Source organism: Nematostella vectensis, chromosome 9, assembly GCF_932526225.1.
Source record: "Nematostella vectensis chromosome 9, jaNemVect1.1, whole genome shotgun sequence".
In the NCBI taxonomy this organism is placed as follows: Eukaryota; Metazoa; Cnidaria; class Anthozoa; order Actiniaria; family Edwardsiidae; genus Nematostella; species Nematostella vectensis.
This window is the reverse complement of record NC_064042.1, coordinates 1,164,693-1,180,554: the sequence shown is the minus strand read 5'-3', so window position 1 is coordinate 1,180,554 and position 15,862 is coordinate 1,164,693. Positions and strand designations below refer to the sequence as shown.

At 44.0% G+C, this 15,862-nt stretch overlaps 3 protein-coding genes across 7 annotated transcripts in view; 1 reads left to right on the top strand and 2 right to left on the bottom strand.

Annotated features, from left to right (window-relative positions):
* Positions 1 to 3,198, bottom strand: part of LOC5509484 (angiotensin-converting enzyme) — a 6,630-nt gene extending 3,432 nt beyond the window's left edge. The window contains exons 1-3 of the mRNA XM_048731970.1: positions 2,092 to 3,198; positions 517 to 740; positions 30 to 156 (exon numbers count right to left, since the gene is read on the bottom strand). Of these exons, the coding sequence (XP_048587927.1) occupies positions 30 to 156; positions 517 to 740; positions 2,092 to 3,128 (1,388 nt within the window). The 5' untranslated portion in view covers positions 3,129 to 3,198. The remainder of the gene's footprint in view (positions 1 to 29; positions 157 to 516; positions 741 to 2,091) is intronic.
* LOC116616313 overlaps positions 1 to 9,980 on the top strand; it is a 22,355-nt gene extending 12,375 nt beyond the window's left edge. For 2 of the 5 annotated variants that reach the window (XM_048731974.1, XM_048731973.1), the window contains exons 5-6: positions 6,883 to 7,214; positions 7,857 to 9,980. In XM_048731974.1, coding sequence (XP_048587931.1) covers positions 6,883 to 7,214; positions 7,857 to 8,383 — 859 coding nt within the window. In that variant the 3' untranslated portion in view covers positions 8,384 to 9,980. Of the gene's footprint in view, positions 1 to 3,245; positions 6,045 to 6,882; positions 7,215 to 7,856 lie in introns of those variants that run through there. The other 3 variants (XM_048731972.1, XM_048731971.1, XM_032378395.2) reach the window with 3 other exon arrangements.
* LOC116616315 lies at positions 9,587 to 15,862 on the bottom strand. Its single transcript, XM_032378397.2, has 7 exons — positions 15,474 to 15,862; positions 13,667 to 13,735; positions 12,974 to 13,178; positions 12,098 to 12,239; positions 11,131 to 11,263; positions 10,784 to 10,842; positions 9,587 to 10,489 (listed from the first exon to the last, which is right to left on the bottom strand). The coding sequence occupies exons 1-7, from the start codon at positions 15,709 to 15,711 to the stop codon at positions 10,463 to 10,465; spliced, it is 873 nt and encodes a 290-aa protein (XP_032234288.1). The 5' UTR covers positions 15,712 to 15,862; the 3' UTR covers positions 9,587 to 10,462.

Here is a 15,862-nt window from a genome sequence, read left to right as displayed (position 1 = left end):
TGTTTGCTTGTAAGTGTTTCCGTGCTCACCTGTTGTAGTTCTGAGGAGTGATCTCTCCTCTAAACACACGCCATCGCCATTGGTCAATCAGGAATCCGAATGGCAAAAAGGCAACCTTACTCAGAGCCATCTTCATAAGCGCGTTGATATCAGACTCTGTGAAACGACGACAAATATGCAAACCAGAATTAAACTTTGCAGGGATCAGTCCTTACTCGGGTGATTTTGTTACACAAAAGCCGACAGTCAACTCTGGTCTTACAGGAACACAGTTTTAAGAAGGACATCTCTTTATCACGGTAGAGGTAACGGTCTACTCTGGTCTTGCAGAAACAAACTTTTAAAGAAAGCTTGTTTATTACCGAAGAGGCAATGGTCAATTCTGGTCTTGCAGAAAGACAGTATTAAAAGACATCTCTTTATCACGGAAGAGGTGCACATTTTTAAAAAACCTCGTTGTTAGGAAAAGAGAAAACATGGACAGAGGAACAATATCCTACCTGCCCGTGTCTATACCTGTGTTGTTGCTGACCGCATCAAGGAGGCCGATCCTGTGCAGATGGGCGGGTGTGTCCACGGACAGGGACAACGTGTCCCCTACTGCCTCGTGGAAGCCTGGGTTGGCGCCCGTCCTGTACTCGTACGGCTGGTGTGCGTATTGGAGGAAGTACTGGATATGGCCGAGCTCGTGATGGGTGGTTACCAGGTAGTCGTGCGTAATGGTGGTGCATTGCTTTATCCTGAGATAAGGTTATAGTTTATTTAACTTTTTTGCAGCCTGTTCCTGGATTACAGGAGCGTGCAGTGGGACTCCATTATAAAGGACATTCTCAGGACCACCACAATAGTAACCTGCATATAATGGGCATTCTCGGGACCGCTACATAACAGACATTCAGTGGAACCTGTATATAACGGACACCCTCGAGACCACCACATAACAAACATACAGTAGAACCTCCATATAACGGACACCGTCGGGACCACCACATAACAAACATACAGTAGAACCTCCAAATAACGGACACCCTTGGGGCCACCACATAACAAACGTACAGTGTAACCTCCATATAACGGACATCCTCAGGGCCACCACATAACAAACATACAGTAGAACCTCCATATAACGGACACTCTAGGGACCACCACATAACAAACATACAGTAGAACCTCCATATAACGGACACTCTAGGGACCACCACATAACAAACATACAGTAGAACCTCCATATAACGGACACTCTAGGGACCACCACATAACAAATATACAGTAGAACCTCCATTTAACGGACACCCTCGGGACCACCATACAACAAACATACAGTGTAACCTCCATATAACGGACACTCTAGGGACCACCACATAACAAACATACAGTAGAACCTCCATATAACGGACACTCTAGGGACCACCACATAACAAACATACAGTAGAACCTCCATTTAACGGACACCCTCGGGACCACCATACAACAAACATACAGTAGAACCTCCATATAACGGACACCCTCGGGACCACCACATAACAAAAATACAGTAGAACCTCCATATAACGGACACTCTAGGGACCACCACATAACAAACATACAGTAGAACCTCCATTTAACGGACACTCTAGGGACCACCACATAACAAACATACAGTAGAACCTCCATTTAACGGACACCTTCGGGACCACCACATAACAAACATACAGTAGAACCTCCATTTAACGGACACCTTCGGGACCACCACATAACAAACATACAGTAGAACCTCAATATTACGGACACCCTCGGGACCACCACATAACAGACATACAGTAGAACCTCCATTTAACGGACACCTTCGGGACCACCACATAACAAACATACAGTGACATAAGCGACCACAACAGCGTTCAACATCATCGCAACTACGATAAACGATCACAATAACCGCGGTCATCCGCCCCCTTTTTACTACGGAATCTCGTACCTGACATCTCTAGGTATCAAGAAATCCCAAGCTAATGCCTGACATACAGCCTCTATATAACTAACACCTTCATGACCGTCACGATAACCGCGATCATCCGTCCCCTTTTTACCACGTAATCTCCCTGAATCTCGTACCTGACATCTCTAGATATCAGGAAATCCCAAGCTGAGGCGTGACACACAACCCCTCTGTCCTTTGGCTTGACGATCATAGACCTGTTGTAGAATGACTGAGGCAGAGGGTCAAGTCCTATAGACGTAAAAAACGACTCTGCTAGCTGGACCATCCTCAGCTCGGTGTACCCCTGCTTCACCATGTTCCTAGTTACATCAAGGCTCGATTGGTTACCGTACGGCTCCACTAAGTCGTAGATATTCGCCCAGCTTTGCGCCCACATGTTACCAAACAAGTGCGCAGGAATGGCGTCTCCACTCTTCACTTGGCTGTACTGTTGGCTTAACTTGTACCTGACGTACGCATGTAACTCCTGGTACAACGGCTTCAGGTCGCTGTATAAACCTTCCGCAATTCTCTCCAAGTTTTCTACTTCGTAGGAAGAGCGCCAGTACTCACCGTTGTCTTTCCATCCGTTTTCCTTGGCGCCTTTGTTGGAAATATCCACGAATTGTTGATAGAGTGGTCTAATGGCTGGGCCCACTGCGTCACGCCATCCTTTCCAAACAAACAACAGCCGCTCGTAGTCTCGACTCTCCGCTAGAATCTTATACAAGTCCGGATTTAAACTCAACATTTCACCATTTGCATCTTTGACTTTCCCCGAGCTGTAGATTTTGTCCATCTGAGAGTTCAGTTCCGATTTGCGCTTGATGTCCGCGGGGTTCTTCGGGCTTGCTGAGGCCGCAATGAGCTTGATTTGTCGTTTGGTGTCCTCGGAAAGTTTGTTCGCATCAAACTTGCTGGCGTTGACGAGAGCGCTCTGTGTGAACATAGAAAACGCTAGACTTGCTTGCGTCTTAAGTGCCTGGTTGAAATCAGTAAGGTTGGTTTCATAATTCCACAAAGCTAGCTCAGAATTCCTATATTCAAAAGGTGCACGGCGGTTGTGCTCGTCCAAGAAGGCTTTGGCATTTCTCTCCTCTTCTGGGTCGATGGCCCCATCAGAGAATTCAAAAGAAACCGTGATGATAAAGATGATATATAGAATCCTCATGGCTATTTACTAGGGTTCTTTGGAACCGTGACCTGTTGTTGCTAACGATTATAGTGGAAGTCGCAATGTCTGTTTGTGTTTGCTGAATAGCTCAACGAAACTTGAGTAAACAGTGATTAAAAGCTGTCAACACTGATGCTCTTATCTGACAAGAATCAAAGAAGGTCAATTTATACACCGCTGCACAATACCCAGTCAAACATAAGTATTCACTTACATAAGCAAGTAATTGAAATATGTTCAATCAAATGAGAAATCAAGTGAAAAAAGCATTAGATAATTTTTAGGTGGATGTTTTTTTCTTGCAAATATACAAAGATGTTAAAAAAAGGATGGTTAATCTATATACTTCAAAAGAGCTCTTTTTGATCTGGTCAAGAAGAGATGAGTAAGCATGACTCATGTGCAGCCATGAAAAAGTTTCCGTGCCCTTTGTCGGATCTTCCTCGATCTATTTTCGTTTTCCGACTAAATGTTCGGTATGTTACTCGGCCCTTTTACCGCGATTTAAACTATGGAAAATAGCGACGGCTTTTATAGTATTTCATGTCATTATGGTTCCTTTTTTATTTTTGTTTAATTATTCTATTCTATGATTGACCGCTGACCCACAAGGCAATCAATGACGGGTGGCTCACCCTAATACTCAAAGGGCGAGCCCGCGGGAAACCTGTGGTAATCTGGGAAGGGGTCTGGAGGGATAGTGTTCGAAGGGGGGGAAGGGGGTACCTGGGTTTGACATGGAATACAGGGAAAAATGATACAAACAGTTATATTATATAAAAATATATTATATTTTATAATGTAAAATGTCTTTTATTAAGCAATCGATTTATATATGTAGCACTTGTCACGCGAATTCATGTGAAAAAAACACATCCACTCAAAAGTGGGAGGGAGCTTGCATCCCCTAAAACCTTCCCAGCATGCTGTTCGCTTATCAGCTCGACCCAATCCGCCGCGAAAGGTAAGAACGGGGAATAAGACAGGAGATGTGTGCTTTCTGCTTGAATTGACCTCATTTCATTAACAATAGCAAAATACCAAACATTATTGTTATTTTTTATTTTTACTGCTTTACCATCAGCTTCCGCACCTGCTGTACTAACCGGTCAGTCCGGTAATCCACGTTTGCTGTGGCTTCGTCTATAACTATGAGTTTGCTATTCTGTAGTAATGCTCGCGCAAGACATAGTAGCTGTCGCTCTCCCACACTAAAACCAGAACCGGACTCGCCCAGACGGTGCTCCAGCTTTCCTGGTAAACCCTCCAAGCATTTCTTCATCTGCACATTATTTAAAGCCGTTTAGATTCCCTGGTCTCTAAAACGGCCAGTTCTTCCTTACACTTCCAAAAAATTTCAAAAGGCGTCCGAGTAATGACTGATATGGCTCTCTGAGAATCTTGGATATTTGGACCGCCAAGATCTATTCCGTCAAACACGATCCTTCGCTTTGGCTTCCGAATGCGAAATAGCGCCTCAAGGCTGACACCATCTAAGACTCGAGTCATGGTCATGTGTAAGCATGTGGGTCCGAATGTTGGTTTTGCATTCATCTTACAGGAGTCGTTTGCTAAAACTTTCAAACACAGTCTTTAAACATTTAACACCTTATATGCATCAAACACATCGAACATCGAATACATCTATCATCTCTTACCTTAAGATATACCCCAAAAAGCCAACACAAAAACGATTGCTGGAGCAGAAAGACCCGCGCGGAAGTACTACCAGTACAGCCCCCATTCGACCACACCCCAGGCCCTAACTAGTGCGCTAGTGTTGTTAGCAGCGCACGCTAGTGGTCGTTTCGTTAGCAGTAATAACACGTCGCCCATAAATGTAATAACTTAGAATTTTGACTCGTAGAAACATCATTAGGCAAACAAACTGGCCCGGCGTCAACAACAGCTTTATCGTGGAGAATGTCTGAAACAGAGGGCTGTCACGTGACGCCTGAGGACGAGGCTGCTCGCACCAGACCACCGCATCCATCACTTTTCCCAGCAAGCACCTAGGGCTCACGTAGTAACCACGTGACCAACAGCATCACATCAACCTTGTCGTATTATTGTGTAATTTTTTAGTTATTTTATTCTCCTTTTTTTACGTCCTGGTGAGAACTATATGCTCACGTGAAATATGAAAGTCCGGTTTTACTTGAGTTTCTTTTATTGGTATGAAATGATGGTTAAAATCAGGGATGAAAGGTAATGTTCCAGAAAAAATCCTACCAAATCCCTTTATCTCGAATGATTTTCCCTCTTAAAAATTTCTAACCCCAAATCCCAATTGTTTTCTCTCGAACTTCCGTATCTCGGTATCGTTTCAAAAACCCATTGTATGGACGCCTCAGATGTGGAAACTTGAATTTTATCCATTACGTATTTCATTCATATTTAATATTTTATATTTGCGTGAATAGTAGCTATGGATGCGCTATCGAGGATATCCCGTGCTTCATTTTGAAAGCACTCTTTAGTTAAGCCACTCCATACCATTATGCTCTCTCAGCATGGGCTCCATGTAGGATCTCCCTGTAACAATGAGTCAGGTGCCACAAGATGTGAAATCGCGTTGCTAAGTGGACCAAAGTTTTGTTCAACGCTGACTTTAAATCAGTTAGTTTCTTCGGCGCTTTTAGCAGACATGACATTCCAGGGTAAGGCTACCCGTTTAAAGTCCGCAATGCACCGCAAAACACCCGATAACAAGTTTCTAAATTCAAGTTTAATGAGTGATAGTGGTTTTGATGAGAATTATGAAGTGGATGAGATCCTCGAAACTTTTCGTCGTCGCCAAAAGGAAGTCGCAAATTCTGTTGCTGGGGCGAACACAGTACGATTCAGTGAACCTGAAAATCAGTCTGAAAGAGAATCCGTCTCACAGTGTAACAAGAATCACTGTGATTACAGGTAAATCAGTCACATAAAATAAACATTATTTCTGTTTCAAAAAGGTCACAACTCATCAACAGTTTTTTTCTTTTTAACAATGCTCAACAATGCTCACAATTTAACATACCTCTATATTCTTTGCAAATTTGACTGAAGTTCTACAGACTAATATCAGGTATTAGTTGTTGTGAATGATCACGAAGGAGGTTAGTTGGCCCTGTTTGGCTATAGAAATGCCGCCAAGGACCCTGACCCTGTTTAGAACAAAATATTTATCTGAAATTTGTATACCCTGTTATGGATATTTTTACTTGAGAACTCACCTGAAAGCAAAGTTATATTAAATATAAGCCCGGCTTAGGACAGAAAGGCTTTAAATCTATAAACTGTTTTGAACAGAGAAGGTAAAATCTCCCAAAAATGTTTAAGGATTTTTAGCTTCCGTACACATTTATTTCCTTTTAAGATTGAAGAATGGTATACCATAATAAGATAATACTTTGAAATGTTCGTAGCTTTAGTTTTCGTACTCTATATATAGTTTCGATATATTCTTAAATATTGTTGTGACTATTTGTCGCAGTCATCATCATCATTATACTGTCATTATGAGTCACCATCTTCATGATGGTGATGGTGATAGTTATAGTGGTGATGATGGTGATGGTGATGGTGATAGTTATAGTGGTGATGATGGTGATGGTGGTGATGATGGTTATAGATGATAAAGGTAGTGATGTTGATGATGGTTATTGTGATGCTGGTAGTGATGATAGTGGTGACGATGGTAGTGATGATTTGTGGTTGTGGTGGTGATGATAACGAATATTTATCGAACTTAACCAAACCTCCTTAGATCAGATAGCAGCTTATACTACCAGGAAGTCCGAGACCTCGTCCAGACACGCCTAGCGGACGCTCGTTTCGACGCGGTTGAGAATAAGCTAGACCGGGTTCTGACAGGTATTGGTGGTGAGAGCAAGTCACAAGACCTCTTGATGCAACTCATGATGGAGCGGATGAAGGAACTTGAGCAGAAGATCGAGAAACAAGGAAGTTTGCCCCCCGTGTCACCCGCTACCCAAGCAGCCAACCGCAACAAGACCTCACAACAAGCATGGCAGGACGAGACGCCCATTTTTTGCCGTACCAGCAACTATGTCGTAGAGAAGGCGACACAAACGCCAGGTAATCATCTCCCCGCCTTTTCCATACACTTCATTTTTACCGTTCAATTTTAAAGTGGATATTTTGAATATTTTCTTTGAAAGAAAATGGGGTAATAGAATGGTTTATTATAAATGGGAGTTTTTCACTAGCTTTGTGTTCGGTAGGGTACAGATTTCTTCAATTTCCGGCGAAATTAGTCCGCTGGTATACTCCTGGGGCTGTCTGTTGTTCCACCAAGGGCCGGTTCCTAGAGATTAGTGCTAACTCACGGATAAATACGGCTTTCCACCTTTGATTGGTCCCTTGTTTAGCCTTTATGCTCCTCCGATGCCGAACGCCGATGATGTAATGATGTTTCTTGGGAGGTTATCATTCTGTTTATCTACATTTTGGTGGTTAATCCTTTTGCAATTAAAAAATACCGACCATTATCTTACATAATAAATTATAGTGAAAACAGTTTTATTTTTAATCCATTTTCTAGTGTCTGTAGTTCTTTCGTATTTCAAACTATCATTTTTAGCGGCAGGAACGTGTCCATCGAGAGTGGAGTAAGCTTTTAACTAGATCCAAATTCAAATACCAGATCTTTATTATTAAAAAAAGAGGCGCCAAAATGACCGAGTTTCCCAACTATCAACAGTTTATCATATTTTATAGGCAAGGAGCACGAAGCCGAAGGTGTTTACGTCCTCGTTTCTAAGAAAAACGACCAACCAGTCCGCAAAGTACACCATCAAATCACTTACGCACAGCCAGAGTTCGTAGAAGATAGCCCCAATCCTAAATCACGAAACGTCTATGTCTACTTGGAGGAAAACGGGACCGCGCGCAAAATACGTCAACCCCCAACCCCAATGTCCGCCCCAGTTCTCGTACAAAAGGCGCGGACAAGGAAACCGCTGAAGCTTGCGCAGGCGTACACAGGGTACCCGGAGTATATAATGAACAAGGCCCCGCCCCCTGTTACAGTGCGTAAGATGAGAAAGAAAGTTACGACAGCCTATGAGGGGTACCCAGAATATATTTGTCAAGAGACCCGGGTCCGTATCCCGATATGGGACTCCGCAAAGGTTAATAAAGAGGTCATGTTTCTGCCCCCCATCCCGGACCCGTATTCCAAGAGGCGGCCACGTGACGCTGGGACACCGAGCAGGCACATGTTCACCGGAAACAAAAACCGCTGACCTGGTAAGTGCTGACTTTGTAAGAGCTTAGAGTGGTGAAGTAGGCGGGATTTGCTCCTCAAATATTAATTATAAAATTCGGCCTAGAAAAGCTACTTTGGACTTAAACATGATCGTGTCGGATAAGGGGAGTCTAGAGAGCTCGATCTCTCTTCTCCCCCTTCGGACTGAAGGCATGTATTGGAGCCCCCACTACCGGAGGACTAGAAACCTGCCCCTTCGGACTGAAGGCATGTATTGGAGCCCCACTACCAGAGGACTAGAAACCTGCCCCTTCGGACTGAAGGCATGTATTGGAGCCCCACTACCAGAGGACTAGAAACCTGCCCCTTCGGACTGAAGGCATGTATCGGAGCCCCACTACCAGAGGACTAGAAACCTGCCCCTTCGGACTGAAGGCATGTATTGGAGCCCCCACTACCAGAGGACTAGAAACCTGCCCCTTCGGACTGAAGGCATGTATGGGAGCCCCACTACCGGAGGACTAGAAACCTGCCCCTTCGGACTGAAGGCCTGTATTGGAGCCCCACTACCGGAGGACTAGAAACCTGCCCCTTCGGACTGAAGGCATGTATGGGAGCCCCACTACCGGAGGACTAGAAACCTGCCCCTTCGGACTGAAGGCATGTATTGGAGCCCCACTACCAGAGGACTAGAAACCTGCCCCTTCGGACTGAAGGCATGTATTGGAGCCCCACTACCGGAGGACTAGAAACCTGCCCCTTCGGACTGAAGGCATGTATCGGAGCCCCACTACCGGAGGACTAGAAACCTGCCCCTTCGGACTGAAGGCATGTATCGGAGCCCCACTACCGGAGGACTAGAAACCTGCCCCTTCGGACTGAAGGCATGTATTGGAGCCCCACTACCGGAGGACTAGAAACCTGCCCCTTCGGACTGAAGGCATGTATTGGAGCCCCACTACCGGAGGACTAGAAACCTGCCCCTTCGGACTGAAGGCATGTATTGGAGCCCCACTACCAGAGGACTAGAAACCTGCCCCTTCGGACTGAAGGCATGTATCGGAGCCCCACTACCGGAGGACTAGAAACCTGCAAGAAAAGAAAAGGAGAAGTGGGGACGAGGAGTTTGACGCTTCCAGTTTCGGCGCCTTTTTCTCTTTGGTGTAAATGTGAACAAAGAGGGAGAGCTAATGATGATAAGTATTTATATGATTGGATTCTTGTACTTAAAAGAAATGGATTTTGGGATAAATTCATATTTTTAATGCACGAAAGAAATATATGGAAGTTAGCACATGCACAATAAATATGTACAAAGACGCAACAAAAACACGCATGCGAGCATTCTGACCCAGAGAAAATCATACATGAAGCAAGGAAACTACATGGCTAACACAAATTATGCTTGTATTTTTCTTAAGATGTCATATATGTTAATACATTTCTATAAAAAATAATCTTCGTACTAAATTAAAACTCATCAAAACCTCCTTGGCTGAATTTTTGTTCAGGTTTTTTAGTGGTCCAGGTGAAATGTTTGTCGGAAATACTGAACACAGTATTATAGCGACTCACTGATGTATCTATTAACAATTCTGACAACATAAATTTCCAATAAACATTAATGATCGCCATCTGTGCCGCCACAAATCACATATTAACCCATGATGGGTTAAGACAAAAATCCCCCTCCCACTGAATATTGCATCCGAAATTGACACATCAAGTCAGTAGTTGCAAATGTCTTGTTTCACACATGAAACAAACAAGGAATCTTCAAAAGTTTTCACATATGGACTGCTTTGACAAAGAAGTGAAAAACAAAAAGAAAACATCTTTTTGCTGTATTCCTGAATGAGATCAGAGGCGTGTCTCTTACAGGCCCGTAGACTGTTGCTGGGGTGGGGATTTGGGGGGAGCGGGGGGTACCTACGTGCCTGTACTGATAGAACGATTAGAAGCAGCTCCCCATCCGTCGATCTCGTGAACGCTCTTCCTCTTTCATCCCCACCCCTCCCCCTAAGCCCCACCCCTGCACCTCATTCGCAACTCCTTGCACCTCCCCGCTCAGAAAAAAATATTACTAAAGGCTGCCTTATAAGGGCATGAAAAAGCTTCACTGAACTTCCCAGTAGATGGATGTCTGCAAAAAGAAGAGAATAATAAGTTTTACGGTTATTTTCTGAGACATTTATATTACGCGGAAGTACAACGCCCAGGGCGGTCTCAACATTAGCGCCTCCCACCATGTTCAAATCAAGTTTCCAAATCATATCCTCACAGCCTAGCACAAGGCAAAGGGGGCTTGTGAAATCCAGCCCTCAAAGTGTGGTTGTGTGGCGTCATATCATCAACCACAGAAAAACCAAGACACAACAGGAAACCCGAAAAGAATGTCAAGGATAAGGCAGATACTTTTCAGTTAATATTCTCTCACCAAAAGGACAAGTAGGCCAATAAAGAGAGCTTTTTCTTGCACTGGAGCGCCTCTGGAAACTGTAAAAAAAAAACACTAACCATCAACAAGCGAACAAAAGGTCACTTTAAAATGCAGGAAAGGAAAGGAAAGGAGGTAATTCAAAGATACATACATACGCGCGTTAACCACAATGGGTCATGGGGGATGGAATACATTTTGTACGTAGCGTAATTTAGTATTGCGTAAAAGATTCACATATAGGAGCAAAAGTGAAATTTTGGTTATGCAGTAGTAGTGATAAAACCGAATAACTTGCCGCTTGTCATCGCTTTCTAAAGCCTCTATATGATTTGTGGCTTACTTACATGTAATCGAGGCTCGGTCTGTCTCTGACGTCACACACCAGCTCAAACAGCCACCACAGGGACCCCGCCAGATGTGGTTTACCTCGCCAACAAACTCTGGCGAATTCTTTTGGTTCGGATTTTGTTTCATGAGCTGTAAAGAAGATCTAGCATTAAAATAATGTAAACAAACATAGGGGATATAAAGGTAGTAGTTGTGGGTGTCCTTCACAATGCGCCGCAAGACATTCTCCCTTTTGGACTTTCAAACTCTTATGACGGTGCACGACCAAGACGAGGGTCCTAAATAATGAAGATGTGGAACAGCTTAGTACAGGAGGAATAAATTAAGAATTCTAAATAGGCCATTCCAGCTATAAGCATGCGCGCGCACGCGACATTGAAACCTACCTCAACTCCAGGCATGCAGCGCGCGCTTCGTTTGGTGCAAGCATAAAAAAGCGCGCGCTTCGTTTGGTGCAAGCATAAAAAAGCGAGCGCTTCGTTTGGTGCAAGCATAAAAAAGCAACCGCTTCGTTTGGTGCAAGCATAAAAAAGCGCGCGCTGCCTTCTGGTAGTTGAGGGAGGTTTCTTTGGTAATGCGCGCGCAAACTTTAGCTGGGATGGCCTATTCGCTAATATTGAACAATGCTTGTTTTGTAACGCGCCCTCCGTCATATCAAGAGTAAACCGTAAAGCGAAAACCCGCTAGCCTAAACCTGCTCGACTTGAAAACTCCTCCGAATATTTGCACGTGCGCTTGCTGCTTTCCTTAGTTATGTAAATAGTTAGGTGTTGTATCTAAGTATTTGTATCCAACCTGGTATTAGAGTCGAATTCGGTGAGAAACAGAAAGAAGGTTTCTCCCAGTACTCGCGAGTTGAATAGCTGTGGCAGTTAAAATAGCTAGGACCCCTATGAAAGTTTGTGCGCTGAAAGGGGAAGGCTCAGTGACGTCAATAACCACAGGAAGCCCGCTTATAAATACCTGGAATGACGCCACGGAGTCGATGGTGCACTCGCACGGGTGGCATCCAGGCCCCTGGACCGAGTACAGGAGCTCGCCCTTATCGTCAAACAAGTCAAAATATGAAGATGGCGGGAAACACGATCCACAGGTTTCCCGATTGCTGAAAAAATGGTTTTGTAACGTTTTGGTCTTGCATTCATCCTTAATTAGTATGACATGTCTAGATCTACTTCTACAACCTTCCTTTGAATACTCTTTTCTCCCCTCTCACCCCTCCCTTAGTCTATTTACAGACACTTGTACAGAGGGGACCCTGTGACAAGATGTTCGTCACCGGTTGACCCCTTCGTTGGTAGTTAAGAAGACGGCCACTTTTATGTGTGTGTATTTGGATATAGAAAAAGTTTCTTGATGGATCTAGTGACCAGAGCTAAAGATGCCGATTTGAGCTTAGTGATTAACTTGAGCTTATTAATTCCCTGACCCGTGATCCGTGAATTACTGCTCTGGACCCCACCCTGCGTTTTTCTTTTGACACACCCCTGTATGAAGTACTTGTTTTCTCCCCTCTCACCCCTCCCTTAGTCTATTTTCAGACACTTGTACAGAGGGGACCCTGTATGAAGTACTTGTTTTCTCCCCTCTCACCCCTCCTTTAGTCTATTTTCAGACACTTGTACAGAGGGGACCCTGTATGAAGTACTTGTTTTCTCCCCTCTCACCCCTCCCTTAGTCTATTTTCAGACACTTGTACAGAGGGGACCCTGTATGAAGTACTTGTTATTCCGATTCAGCACGTCTCCCATGAATACTCGTCTTCTCCCCCTCCCCCTCCCCTCACCTCTCCTCCACACACACACACACACACCCCTTTCTAAGTCTGATATGAGCTACCTGTGTCTTATTTGGCCAAGCACCTCCCCAGTGGGCATACGGGCTGTCATCGTGGGCGCAGACCAGGGGCATAGTGCGGGCGCACCACAGGACAGCGGATGCTCTAGCTCCAGGAGACACGTGTTCTGGTTCACGTCAATCACCTTCATGTAATAATGACGCCCCATTCCTAGAATCCCACGCAAGAAGCTCCCAGAAGATTTAACTGCGAACAAAAAGAAATACAACCATCAAGAAAATTGAAAGTACAGAGTTATTCAGGATTCAATATAAGAATTAAAGCGTACTTTCATTTCACACACACTTTCACATCACGATGGATGTTTGATAGTAAGGCATTCAACATTCTAACATTTTCAGGGGCGGATACAGGGGGTGGATTGGTTGGGTATCCAACCCCCTTTTTTAGCAAAAAAATAAATAAATAAAAGTCACTTTGTTTGAAAAAACTCCGGAGAAGGTCCTGTCCATGTGCCATCTCCTGCTTGACTTGACAAATTCAATTCAGCTTGAAGTATTGTTAGATCTATGTATTGACCTACCAAGAACCACTGGATCAGATACTAGCCGTCTATCCGGCCATTATCCACCCCCTATTTTGAAATCCTGGATCCGCCCCTGATTTTGTATTTTGATATTAGACCTGCGATGATATTAGCAGCATAAAGCAGCATATCGTTCTTTTTAACTTACTCTCCTTGAGGTCAAACAAATGATCACCTCTGCCATCTTCGACTCTAAAGCTGACCAGACTGGACCACGCTAGTAGAAAAAAATCAACTGGTTATAGATGAATTCACAGTTTGTCCTCTAATAGATGCACAGATGACGTCAAATGACGTGACGCGTACAGATCACACATGACGAGTACAGCTCACACATGACGAGTACAGCTCACACATGACGAGTACAGCTCACACGACGAGTACAGCACGAGCTGTACTCTTCATGTGTGAGCTGTACTCGTCATGTGTGAGCTGTACTCGTCAAGTGTGAGCTGTACTCGTCATGTGTGAGCTATACTCGTCATATGTGAGCTGTACTCGTCGTGTGAGCTGTAATCGTCATGTGTGAGCTGTACCCGTCATGTGAGCTGTACTCGTCGTGTGAGCTATACTCGTCATATGTGAGCTGTACTCGTCATGTGTGAGCTGTACTCGTCATGTGTGAGCTGTACTCGTCATGTGTGAGCTGTACTCGTCAAGTGTGAGCTGTACTCGTCATGTGAGCTGTACTCGTCTTGTGAGCTGTACTCGTCTTGTGAGCTGTACTCGTCGTGTGAGCTGTACTCGTCATGTGTGAGCTGTACCCGTCATGTGAGCTGTACTCGTCAAGTGTGAGCGGTACTCGTCATGTGTGAGCTGTACTCGTCATGTGTGAGCTGTACTCGTCATGTGAGCTGTACTCGTCTTGTGAGCTGTACTCGTCGTGTGAGCTGTACTCGTCATGTGTGAGCTGTACTCGTCATGTGTGCTGTACTCGTCATGTGTGAGCTGTACACGTCATGTGTGCTGTACTCGTCATGTGAGCTGTACTCGTCTTGTGAGCTCACACATGACGAGTACAGCTCAAATGACGAGCATAACTCACGACACACGCAAAGCTCACATACTTTGTACCATAATTTTGAGCAGAGAAACTTCTACGAAGTAACTGTCCCAGAAACTGGGCCACAAGAGTGTGCGCAATGTTTTCTTTTTTTTTTTAGGAAGAAATCAGTATACTACTAAAACGAGGTCCCTGGACTGACTGGAGGACCAGTGGGACATTGAGTCCTTTTCCTTGAAAACATCGCTATCCTGATAACACATATTTGAAGCCGCGTTGAATTAAAAGGATATACTCACATCCTTAGAAGCGCTATCAAAGAAACATTCTGAAATATTTGTTATTTTGTTAATGTCGGAAAAAGCGGTTCTCTTTGCTCTGTGATCTTGTGGATCAAGTGTGTTTGCTTTTCTCTTTATGAAGTTGCCGACAACTTATTTTCCATAAAAAGCATCTTATCAAATTGCCTTTTTGAGAACATATTACCCCTGATTGTTGCAATCATGGTTTACAGGATGGAGAAAAAGGCCCTATTTTTTAGTGTAAATTTTCATAACATAACATATAAACGCGTTCGCTCTATCTTTTCGCATATATGCAACGTGGTCGTCAACAACCTTTTTTTAATTAATAAATCGTTGTCTTAAACGAGGCTTTAAGTGAGACCCTCTTGCCATTCAAGACTTGCCTACTTTTGCGGCAAAAGTAGCATATTAAGTTTTTAACCGATTACCCATTTGTTTCATTGTTTAGTAAACAACTTGTCGTACTGTTAAGTGTCCATTAATATTTGTATCTGGGTGGGGAATAGTGCTCGCATCCCGCTCGCATGCTTGATATTGCATTAGCGAGGCCCAGTGGAAATGGGGCACTGATAATAGCCTCAGGTTAACCATTCGATGCATATCCCGCGCTGGGAGATTGACGCATATCAATCATCACTTTCTCTTACCGTCTTTTCTGTCAACAACTTGTTGTAGAGTAAATCGGTCTATACTTCGTAGGAGTTCAAGCCCCGCTTGTACTGTAACTTCATCTCTATTGTTATGGGTCCTTCCATCTATTAAACTCTCTCTATCATCGTCCGTGTCCTCCACCTCTCCAATATACTGCACTGAGCCGCTAAGATCGTTACGGTAAGCGAGCCCGAACGCTTGTGGCTGCTTCGTTTCTATTCGATAAGACGCCATACAGAAGATAAAAAACAAGTGCAATGCCTTTTATCCTAATTTAGGCTAAAAAGGTTGACTATTGCGCGTAATATGTCTTAACAATCACCAAGCGTCGGTTTGCTAAATTCAAAAACTTAAATTAGTCAAAAAAAGCCATTAACACAATAGA

Excerpts from the sequence above, each read along its gene's own strand:
- LOC116616315 (XM_032378397.2), bottom strand. The coding sequence starts at position 15,711 with ATGGCGTCTTATCGAATAGAAACGAAGCAGCCACAAGCGTTCGGGCTC. Across the intron at positions 13,179-13,666 it reads TTTGTTTGACCTCAAGGAGA|TTAAATCTTCTGGGAGCTTC; the intron begins GTAAGTTAAAAA and ends TTTTGTTCGCAG. Across the intron at positions 11,264-12,097 it reads ACTCCGTGGCGTCATTCCAG|CTCATGAAACAAAATCCGAA; the intron begins GTATTTATAAGC and ends TCTTCTTTACAG.